Raw genomic sequence first — 12,067 nt, forward strand, 5'->3', positions numbered from 1 at the left:
TGATCATGAATAGCATGCTTGCTTGTTTTTTATTGCGTGCAGCGTAGTAGTGTGTGTCTACTCTGTTAGTGAAATATCTTTCAATAATCAATAGGATTGTCATGATATTTTGATTGAATGTTTGGTACCTGTCACCCCACAACTGACCAGCAGGTGGCACCATGAAGCTTGTTTTTGCCAGAAGATTTGTGGGGGTAAAAACAAAAAAAAGCTAAATTAAGAAACAGCCTTTAAACACTAAAGATTTTCTTCTTAAAAAATAGCCATAATATATATTTTAATATAGCCAATTAGCCACATTATAGCCTACTTGTGCGTATCCGTGCCAACTGGGGCCTGTTATCTCATGGTCCACCTATCATCACTGCTCTTAATAGTTAGGATAAGTAAATGCAGAGCAGGACACATTCAACATGTGCCAACTAAGTGACAAAATACCCCCAACACCAATGAACAATAGTGAGTTCTATCAATTTCAGTCCAGCTTGATGTAGAAACAATATTTTAACACATAATTTACATAACATTTATAGCTAATTACACCAAAAGTGGTGACCTTTAGCGCAAGTCTGTGACTCCAGTACTGATGTTTGGCAACTTCAGCCACCACCAAGGAGTAGAGTAGAAATCCCATCCAGATGGTTCGTCGTGGGTGAACAATGTTAAGGGCACTAGATCAGATTGTTCTTGGTATGAAAACGGAATGAAGTCACTGATTTCAATAGGTCACCTACCCTACCACACTGGGGCCCTTTATTTTGCCTTCACGCGATGCTTGACTGATCAGCTAAATAATATGCTCAGTGGTGGAAAAAGTAGCCTACTCAATTGTTTTACTTATAGTAAATGAAAGTATCAATACAACTTCCATTTCAAGTTATCAAATGTGAGAAGAGAAGAAGTTTGCACACCGGTCTTGAGCTCCGCCTCCAATGAAGCTTTTATTTAAAGAGGTAACGTTTCGACCCCTTCGGCCTGGTCTTCGTCAGGAATGAAATATACAAAAGTAGGCGTGTGTGACCAGCTCAGTGGCCTTGTGGTTAGCGTGTCCACCCTGAGAATGGGAGGTCGAGGTTCGATCCCCGGCAGGGTCATACCAAAGACAGAAGGAAAAAATGGGACCCAATACCTCCCTGCTTGGCACTCAGCATCAAGGGTTGGATTGGGGGTAAATCCCTGCGATAGCTGGACTATCATGTCCAGCCAGGGGTTGTACTTGTACATCAAGCTGCCTCACGCTACAGAAACAGGAGATAGGCCCTATGGGGCATTGGGGCCTCATGGCTCGGCAAGGCTTACTTACTTTTTACCAGCTGCTTGGAAAGCGGCTGGTTAAAGAATGACCAAGAAATGTACGCGACCAGTCACGAGTCACGACCTATTTCCAGCAAAAATTGGAAAAAAAATTCCCCCACAGTTGCTTGCCTGGTTTTTGGAGGTTGGTCGAGCAGTTCTGTTTGGCTGCCTCGTCTCCAGCCATGTTGCCTCAGAATTCTTTAGGGGCACTTTTGAGCATAACAGGAGCGCAGCTAAAAAGTGTCGTAACGTCAGCAGCAGACCCGCTGATTTAATGGGTAACAGACATTTAATTAAAACCAAACTTAAACCAAAAAAATCTAAATATTGCTATAGAGACAGCTTAAAGCCTACAAAAACAATGAAAAAGATGAATACAGTACAGCACTGTACCTTATTAATATGCTTGTATATAACATGCCTATACTTTTGTATATTTAATTCCTGACGAGTGACGAAGACCCGAAGGAGTCGAAACGCTGTTTCCTCTTTTACTTTAAATTAAAGCTTGGAGCTCAAGACCGGTGTGCGAACTTCTTCTCTTGTACGTATTGTTCAGCACCCGTAGAACTTTTTGAGATGTGCGTGATTTCCTGCTGGATCCAAGTTATCACATGTACAATCATCTTTTGAAAATAGCAGATCTACATCACGATTGTAGATCGGCATTGCCGCATTGTAGATCGGCATTTACATTTCGGCTATTTTCAAATGGCCGAGCAATGGTTAATGTATGTTTTGTAATAATAAGACACATGGACAAATGCATTATTTTAATAGTGTACTTTAATAGTGTACTTCTAAAGACACGTACACTACATCTCAGAGGCAAATACTGTATTTTTACTCCACTACAATTATTTGAAAACTTACAAAACATAAACAACTCAACCCTGCTCGTATACATCTACAGGCTCACAATATGTGTCGCAATGCGACGCATTGTGAGCTTGTAGATCGGCTTGTAGATCGGCTATTGAGAAAGATTGTTACACGTTTGAAAACTTGTGAAATGGACATTTTGCAATCTGCATAATGAGTACTTTCTACTTTCGGTAGTACATTTTGATACCAATACTTTTGTGCTTTTACTCAAGTAAATGTATGATTATTTTAATTAACAGAGTATTTCTACCTTTTGTGGTATTGATACTTTTACAACCACTGGTCTGTTTTCATGTTGTGTTGAAGACACGTTACTAAAGTAGGCTACTAATGTAAAACTTCACACCTGTGATACATTTTGTTTTACAATCAAGACGAATCAAGACTGTTTATTTGTCACTAGTATACAAGTATAGCGAAATGCAATTGTGTGTGGTTCACAAAGTAGGCCTAGTGTTCTACAAAAACAATGACAATAGTAATATCAAAATAAAACATAAACAAAGATCAAAATAAAACAAATATGATTCAGCAGTATCTACATCAGCATAACATAATAAGGGCAGAGGAAAAAGAGCAAATTTGCAATTAGAATAGCCATGTGTATAACACGTGTATAGATTTGCTATAGCAGAGACACAGCACAGCAGCAATAGTAACAGTAGGCCTACATCTGTATGTCTGTATCTAATTACAATTTGTAATTATGATGTAATTATTTGTTATACATATGCCTTTTTATGTATTTATTTAACCATTTCATTTTTAAACAAGTTTAAAGTACAAGAACTATACATGTTAGCCTTCCCAACAAATCTAATCTTGTTTGTAGTTCTAGAATAAAAAGCGGTGCGTACGTGCGGCCGTGACTCGGTCTGCCCCAGTGTCCCAGCTGAACAGGCTTTATGCACAGCAGCCATATTGGAAAGAATGTATAGGCCTCACTTCCTTCACAGCAGGTGTTACCAATAATGATGCTAATTAAGGCTGTTTATTCTGGTCCAATCTGAGAACCCATAATACCCAAATAAAGGAAAAACAGTGCCCTCTTTTCCTTTGATATTGACGGATTCATTCTAGTCAAACAGGGTGGTGATATTGCTACACTCTGCAACACCACAGTGTGGTCCAGGAGTCCTCATGGTTCCTTGAGGGGGTTCCAATTGGCCCCTTACGGGTGGGTGTTTAACGCTGCCTGAGAGTGTACACAAATGGAACCAAATGGACCCGTTAGGATCCATTTTGGTTCCATTTGGTTAAAATGATGAAATTCCTGGTATTAGTGTCCCATCCCGAACCTCTCGTAATTTTTTTGAGTAGTGTAAACCACTCCTACAACTGGCTTTGTTAGTGCAGAAAAAATGAGCATGGTTGCTATGTTCACCCTGTTCATCCGGGTGTGGTTTCATTATTTAGTCTGTCTGTGCTCAAAAAATGAGCATGGTTGCTACGGTCACCCAGTTCACCCGGGTGTGATTTCATTACGTCAGAGCTGATTTCATTACGTCAGAGCTGATCAGGCTATATAATACCTTACACCACTCAGTTCACACGGGTGTGATTTTTTAAACAACATTCAATTCCTCAGAAGCTCAGTGATGAATTAGCAGTATTCCGGATGTCCTTTCAGGCGTTGTCGCAACAGGTCTGCTCATGAGGGGCGCGGGATGCGTAGCATGATAAAAAGCTCACCACAATCCAGGTCTATAGTCGCCCGCGGGCGTGTGCACAAAACAAGCATGCGAGCAACAATTTCCCCCTTGAAAATGCGCTTGCGTAATCACCCCTCAACTTCTCTGCGCGTCCAAAATAAACGCATGCCTCTCATTGAAAATTAGTTACTAGGCACGTGAAATTATTCTGCACATCTCACTTCCAGAGCTTTGTGACCTTTGACCTCTCTAAACCCAGGTGTGGACAGAATCCTGAACTCTTGTCCTCTTCTTATCAGCCAGTCCACATTGTTGGAAGTGAAGCCTGGCACGATGAAATGGAAGTCACAGGATCCGCCTGGACTTCCTCACAAAGCAACAAGAAGCCAGATAGTGAAATGCAACTACGGCAAATTGTTGTAGCCTCTTTTCCTACTACTAGAACTAAGCAAACATTTTGTTTCCACACAGCGCTATACAGGCTCGGTTTCAGATAACTCTCTCTCAGAACCTAATTTGGATCCTGCTCAGGATGTTCTTCTAAGCCTTAGCTCTGAACTTCTGAGAACCCAGAACTTACACATTTTCATTTTTTATTATTATTTTAATAATTTGCAATAAAAAGAGAAAATAGAAATAGGAGAATTACAAGCTCACAAGAGTCACAACACAACATGTTTTGACCTTGTAGATCAGCTTCTTTTTTGTGTTTTTTATGGCATGTGTCTTCAGGTGTCGTTCTGGTTATAAAAGTTGAAAATGGGTGAAGTGGTCCTTTAGGTAAAAAGAAAAGCAGGAAGTGTATAGTGATCGAGTGGAAGGTGTCCATCGTTCTTACATAACAAACAACAGCATGAGTCTGTGAAAGAAGACACTAAAGTCACATCATATAAGTAGAATGTACTGTATGCCTCTGCAAACTGCATTTCAGATTACCACATGTAGAATTAAACTTCATTTTCCCATCTTAAAGAGAAAGATTTTGGAACTGTATCTTCTGCATAGATATGATAGAAGGCTATTCTAACAATAAATCACCAGCTTTCTTAAAGAGATATTTCACTTTTTTGTTTGTCATAGTGTAATCCTGGAAGGATAACTGCTTAAAGGAATATTTCACTTCAAAAAAGATGATTGGGGACGTGTCTGATAAAATAAATATCAAATATCTAAATGCTGAATCGAGCAACTTAACAAAAGCCTGAGTACACGATAAAAATGACCCATTCAAGTGAAATATCCCTTTAGCCACGTAGACCCCAGCATCCGTGTCACTGAAAATAGCCCATCGACAAGCTTGCAACACATGTTGTGAGCTTGTCGATCTGCTATTTGAAGCGAAAGCTTTCCCCTGCACAATTACAGAAAACCGAAAAGACACTAGCATAGAGCTCTGAGGGACTCCCGAATGGGTTAAGATCCAACATCTGAGTGGCTGGTGCTCACGTCGCTTGCAGGCTTCCCGCCCCCTTTCCCCGCCGCATCAGGCGGCGACCCCGCCGCCGTCCCCGTCTGAGCCTCCTTGGGTATGTAGCTCGCCACGGCGCTGACCAGGTCGCTGCGGAAGTCCTTGCTCAGGAAGTTGTAGAGGACAGGGTTGGCCACGCAGTGGAAGAGCGACAGGTTCTGCGTCAGGCCGTACAGGAAGTAGAGCGCGTCCATGGTCCGGCAGCTGTAGTGGTCCGCGTTCGGGTTGATGTAGGACGTCATCAGCAGCGTCACCACCAGGTGGTACGGCAGCCAGCACGCCACGAACACCAGCGAGTAGACGTGCACCAGCCGCGTCTCTCGCAGTGGCGGCCGCGCACCCTGCGGCGCCGAGCGAATGGCGCGGGCAATGAGGACGTTGAAGGTGACGATGACGGCGGCGGGGCCCAGGAACTGGCATGCCAGGTTGAGGAAGAAGAATAGCTCGTACCAGGCTGTGGTCAGGCTGTGCTCAGGGATCAGGTAGCAGCCCGGCTCGTCCCACTGCACCAGGTCCACGTGCACGTTCTCCAGCAGCGCCAGCAGGAAGGACGTGAGCCACAGGCCGCCGCACAGCAGCCAACGGCGCCGGCGGTTGGCCGCCGGGAAGCAGACGGCGGAGGGCCGGGACAGAGACAGGTAGCGCTCCAGCGTCATCAGGGCCAGGAAGAAGGAGCTGCTGTAGAAGTTCAGCATGTAGATGAGGTTGGTGACCTTTTGCGGAGGAAAAGAAAAAGACAATTTCGATCACACCTGACCGTAGGCATTTAGCAGACGCTCTTATCCCAGAGCGACTTACCATAAGCAAGGCAAACACGTAGAACGCAGAGAGACAGTGTAATCCACTGTTTCCGAAACACTGGGTCGGGACTCATTTGTGGGTCACGGACCAATATTTATGGTTCACGACTCAAGTAGAAATCCCATTATCTTTTCCTAGTTTAAAAAAGATATACCGGTATGTATTTTAAAAGATTTTCTTTAAATAAAGAAATATATAAAATAATTTTATACATTACAATTTCGAAACGATCTATAAAATTATTGAACAATGCTTAAAAAATAAAAAGCAATAACCTTGCAGAGGAAGTGTCCCCAGAGCCACACGTCGCCCACAGTCACCTCCATCATGAAGAAGGGCAGGACCAGGATCATCATGAGGTCCGACAGGCTCACGTTGATGACGCAGAAGAGGACGCCGCTGGCAGTGTGGCGCCGGCGCCAGTTGACCCAGATCACCAGGGCGTTCTCCAGCAGGCCCACCACGAACACCACCAGGTAGAGGAGGAAGAGTGTGATGCGCCGCGCATCCTTGTTCAGGTGGAAGGTGCAGTCGTGGAGGTACCAGTCCGTGTCGTTGTCCGAGTGGTTGCCGTGTTCTTCCAGCGACATGATGGTCTCTGGGGTTCAAAGCACAGAGGAAAAGGACATTAGGGCTGCAACTGCCCCATTGTATTTGAGTAATATTCGATTAAATCACTGTTATGGGTCACTTTATTTTTTGGTTTCCTACATTTTGTTTTTAATTATTATTTCAAACCATTTTCAGAAAACATTCGCAAAAATGCAATTTTTTTCAAGAATTCAAAACAAATTCAATTATGTTTTTCAGTAATTTCATGAAGAAATAAAAGAAAAATCTAAGAAATTTGAAAACAAATGTTAAGTAGTGACAATAGCCGATCTACAATCTTTGGCAATATTAAAAATTTGATTGATTGCCAAAATCTACAAAGTAACTAACTAAAGTTTTCAAATAATTAAAGCGGAGTAAAACTACATTTTATTTGCCTTTGGGCTTGTTGAAAAGTACTCCAATTTTGCATAAAATTGTACAGTACTTGAGTAAATGTAACTGGTTACTTCCCACCACATTAACTAAATATGTCATAATTATTTACCTTGATCTGTTGGTGTGTGTCTACTGGAGAGGATAAATGGTGAAGAGGTTGGGTTCCATGTTGAGGTGCAGCTTGGCGTGTCTGAGAGTCCCGAGACAACTCTACCAGCTCTGCTGTCCTGGACTGTCTGTCTGGACAATCAGGCAGCCTGCGGTTTCTCCCCTCCCACTGCTCATTAACACTTATTGTGGGGGAATGCTTTCGCTTGTCCATCTGCTATTTCCTGCGAAAACCTTCCCAACAATAGAACGTGGACATGGACAGACGCGAACCACCTCATCTATAGATAGACTGAGTGGCAAAAAATTGAGCAGCATGGAGCGTTGGAGTTTGGAAGCGCTCGTTGGAAATCACTCAACGGCCCTGCATACTTGCATAGTGCATACCACCTGTTTGTAATTTGCACATAATTCAGGAGGCAGCAGGACGTTGCGTTATTGAAAACTGAGCCAAAACCCTGACACTTAAAAGAAAAAGACCTGCATGTCATTTTATGGGAGAAAGTAGCTCATAACATGTCTATGGTGCATGCATGGTTTATGAAACAAAAACATTGCTGATATATAAAGAATAATTCAAGCTTTCCGTACTTATGTTGAGTTTAACATTGTTTAATACAATCAGATAGGAATTTTCTGTTTGGATGAACGCGCACGCACGCACGCACGCACACACGCACACGCACACGCACACACACACACACACACACACACACACACACACACACACACACACACACACACGTAACAGGACATCCTTTCCTTCTTGGAAAGGGTTAAGACGGTCTCTGTTCCGCCCAGGTTGGCAGAGGAAATGTAGCGCCCAGGATTACATTAGATAATTGACACTGGGTGAAAAAATGGGTTGCAAAATCGTGGGATAAAAATTAGTGGAATAAAATACAGTCTCTGTTCCAGTATCATCTGCCCGTGTGAACGCACCATTTGACCTGCAGAGTACACCGACATGTACCTGAGGTAAGATAAAAAAAGGTGCTTGACTGAAAGCTGATTGAAGGTGTTTTTAGAATCAGCCTCAGTCCTAAATGTTATTATTATTATTTTATTTATTGTCACTCTTTCATATGTGCTTCACAACAATCTCCATGGCAACCATCGTACCTGCCTCCCTGTCATGGACTGTGATGTCACTTGAGGGTTCACATCCTCTTGGCACAGCTAGATGAAGCGATGCCGCTCATTACCACGATTTCCAGCATTCGTTGCAGGTTAGACAAATGGTGTAGGAAGGTGATGTTTATTCTGATTGAACACGAATAGGGAGGCCCTTTTTGTGAAGGTATGTTCCTGTATTATACACAGAAGTGTGGTTTGTAGGTCAGGTGGAAGCAGAAAGCCACAGCCACAGCCGGTGCAGTAATAACACCTGTCTACTCACTGTATGTAGGCCTATAGACAGCAGTCAAATTCATGACTGATGTGCAAGCAAAGAAACCTTGCAAATCCATAGCAAAACAAACAATATCATGACATTCAATACCAGTCACCAGACCATATCAGCAACCACTCAGAAGCTAATTTAAATATGTGCAGCTGGAAGAGACAAACCAACACAACACAGTTTGAACTGATTATGCAAATCTGTGGCCCTTTGTGCGCAGTGCGCTGTACTTGGCTGTACTTCTTTTTTTCCTGTTAAATCTAAGTTTAAGATCTCAAAAGAGCCGGTTTATTATCCTATCTCCGCCAGAAGACCGGAACCACCGAAGGCGAGGGATTATGTTTTCAGTCAGTCAGATTAAGTGGTGAAGACATTGGCCTCTGCTCTGACAGAATATAATGGTTGTATCCAGGAAGTCAACAAGTATTAGTCTAATCATGGGCATGTTAAGTAATGTAGTAGTTCAATCAGGTTCCTGGCTTCAGCAGAAGGTTTGTGTCAGGTTGGACTTGAGGCCTGGAGATGAGAACCATTCAGCTCATCATTATCTTCCGCTGGAATACTCAGAGTACAGTGTTTACAATGACCCAAGTTTACTGGAGTTTTGATTACAAGTTAAATTCCATTCAAATGTATTCAATGTTGAGATGTTGAGAACATCAAGATAATCTAGTTCTATACAGTGCCGTTGCTACGTATAAAAAAAATCACACCCGTGTCAAGTAAGTGGTGCAACTCCGTGTGGGGGTCCCCGGGGGGGGGGGGGGGGGGGGAGTTCCAGACCAACAGGAATGCACCCAGGGCGGCGGCCCGATTCCGGCGAGCCGCCCCACGTCCAAAACGGTTGAGAAATGACAGAGTTACTGTGTGGGGGTCCCTCTACTATACCCTCTACTGTACTGTACTGTCACTGTACTGGCACACCCGAAATCACCATATATACAGTTAATATGTGCGTGTGTTTGTGTGTGTTAGGTTGCGCACAGGTGGTGAAAAACAACCATGCTGTTTTCGTGCTCAGACGCACCCAGCCACCCAGCCAGCCACCCAGCCAGCCAGCCACCCACACACATAGTCACTTAAAGGAAATAGGCCTATCACCCAAAATATTTTGTGACATGCAGGGACCCACAAGATAGGTGTGGCAAGATAGGTTATGACAATTAGGGAAATGTAGGCACCAAAACAGAGTGTCACGTGGAATATTGCCACTTTCTCAATGGACAGATATAGACCTTTATTACACAGCTTGGTTGAATGCTTGATTCCGATTAGTCAATCACTGAATTCAGCAGTAATTTCTGTATAATGACAGCTGTCTAATCAAAGCTTATGGTACCATACACTTCTTCACATCAACTTAGACATTGTTCACAGGTTTACTTTAATATCTAGCCTATATCAGTTGGCAAAAGATCATTTATGTTTAAAGCTCCTTCTGACTGGAACAATCTACCGTTCAATAACATATTCAATTGTTCAAAACTGTGCTGTCCTCTCATCTTGAGACTACCTTTTTTCACTAACAGATCCATAATGCAATGATCCATGTGTTATGTCTATGTGTACTGTTGTTTTGTTGCAGTTGTTTTGTTTTCGTATGTATCGTTTTGTTTTGTCTTGTCTTGTTTTGTTTGTTTTAATTGTCTGTACAATTTATTTTTGTCTTTATGTATGAAGTGTATTTCGCAAATTGCGGACCCCTTGAAATGGTTCATCTCAAGGGATTGCTCCTAATAAATACATTGGCTCAAAGCACAGGTGTGGTCCGCGTGTCATTAGACCGGCAACCTACCCTAACCTAAATTAATGCCCTACTTTGCCATACTACAGTATTATACAAAAGTAGCAAAACTTGCAGATCTACAAGGCATGCACAAGCTCAAAGCGCATTCTGTTTTGAGCTTGTAGATGTGCTATCTTTTTATTTAAATCCTGAAAAGTAGCCGTTTTAGACATAAGGTATATGTTATGAATGAACGATAACCCACCGTTTGAAGAGTATTGAAGAATATATATTAATAAGAAAAGGAATCCTGCAGCACATTGACTTTAAACTGTGTCCAGTTTTTCCATTTCCACTTTCTCTCACGTACCCCCCGTGTGCCTCTTGAAAATCTCCCTGGGACATAATCATATACAACTGTCATGCATTATGAATTAACCACTTGCAAGTGAATGCTTCAGATGCAATTAAACAAAGGCAATAACCTCATCTGAACTTTTAAATGATTACCGTAATTTTGCCTAGATTTCCCAGGTGGAGAATAGGCAAGAGTGCACAGCCTAAAGATGGAAAGATGGACACTGTAGTAAACACTTGACACATGAACTCAGCCCCAGACAGTGGGATTAGTGCAGTCAGCAAAGGAAACATCATGGGAGGAAGGTAGACAATGACTGACATGACCAGGCTGTTAACGATGATCTGATGAGCCCTCTTCTTCTGGGGATTCATGTCTCTTCCCCCGGCGGGGTCAGGTCTCCTCAGAGCGCAGAGGATGGAGAAGTCACAGAAAGCAATGGTGGGGAGAGCGACGATGTACGGCCACGAAAACACAGGACTGTTGGACAAATACATGAAATAAATAACAAATACAGTCCCGTAAGTCAGTGTGACGAGCCAGACGATGGACGCAGCCACGACCCGGGGAATGAGACTCTTCCTGGCCCTGTAGACGAGCGGCTGGACCACGGCTACGTAGCAGTCCAGGCAGATGCAGGCCATGAGCAGAGGCTGTGCGGTGAGGACCAGCCCGTATAAATACACTATGAAGACCTTATGAAACGTCAAATTGAGCCTCATGAACTCATTCACGATGGCGGGCGGCTGAAACGCAAAGAAGACCAGGTTCATGACAGTGATGTTCAGCATGAAGACGTCGTTGGGGGTGAAGGGGGCGCCATTCCTGTGTCTCTTAAATTGCTCCCAAATGACAGCGACGCAGGCGGGAAAGCCACATAAGCAAAAGACTGCAGCGAAACATGCCCAGATGACGGGGCCCTCCACTTGGTCCACACACCATACGGCATCATAGGAGATTGTAGTTACATTTGGAGACAAAAGATGCCGATGAAGCAACATTGCCAAAACCCAGATGAGACGAAGATGACGATGATGATAATGATGAGGATGAGATGACAAGAAGCACTACAAAAGAAAAATTATTTAAGCATTGGTCATTTAATTTAACTATAATTCTTTATTTTACATTATAACAAAAATACAACTAACATTTTACATATTAAATGACTGTAAATAGCCCTAGTCTTCTTATCACATAGTCTTAGTTCCTAAACTCTTAATGTGACAACACAGTAGAGGCAGTGGAAGAGGATTAATAAGACATATAGGCCTACCTTTCCTCTAGTCGAGGGATGTTTGTGACGAGACCATGGACCCTTCACGTCCTATACATGGTATGTTGACGTCAGTGAGGCATGATAAACATTTATGTAAATTCA

At 42.9% G+C, this 12,067-nt stretch overlaps 1 protein-coding gene across 1 annotated transcript; it reads right to left on the reverse strand.

Annotated features, from left to right (window-relative positions):
• Window positions 1-4,531: 4,531 nt before the first annotated feature.
• LOC306936742 (G-protein coupled receptor 182-like) lies at window positions 4,532-7,457 on the reverse strand. The gene is made up of 3 exons (XM_079520362.1): window positions 7,202-7,457; window positions 6,378-6,700; window positions 4,532-6,014 (listed from the first exon to the last, which is right to left on the reverse strand). The coding sequence occupies exons 2-3, from the start codon at window positions 6,690-6,692 to the stop codon at window positions 5,247-5,249; spliced, it is 1,083 nt and encodes a 360-aa protein (XP_079376488.1). The 5' UTR covers window positions 6,693-6,700; window positions 7,202-7,457; the 3' UTR covers window positions 4,532-5,246.
• Window positions 7,458-12,067: the final 4,610 nt, after the last annotated feature.

Source organism: Electrona antarctica (assembly GCF_951216825.1).
Source record: "Electrona antarctica genome assembly, chromosome: 14".
NCBI classification, from domain to species: Eukaryota; Metazoa; Chordata; class Actinopteri; order Myctophiformes; family Myctophidae; genus Electrona; species Electrona antarctica.

Excerpts from the sequence above, each read along its gene's own strand:
- LOC306936742 (XM_079520362.1), bottom strand. The coding sequence starts at position 6,692 with ATGTCGCTGGAAGAACACGGCAACCACTCGGACAACGACACGGACTGG. Across the intron at positions 6,015-6,377 it reads GGGGACACTTCCTCTGCAAG|GTCACCAACCTCATCTACAT; the intron begins GTTATTGCTTTT and ends CCTCCGCAAAAG.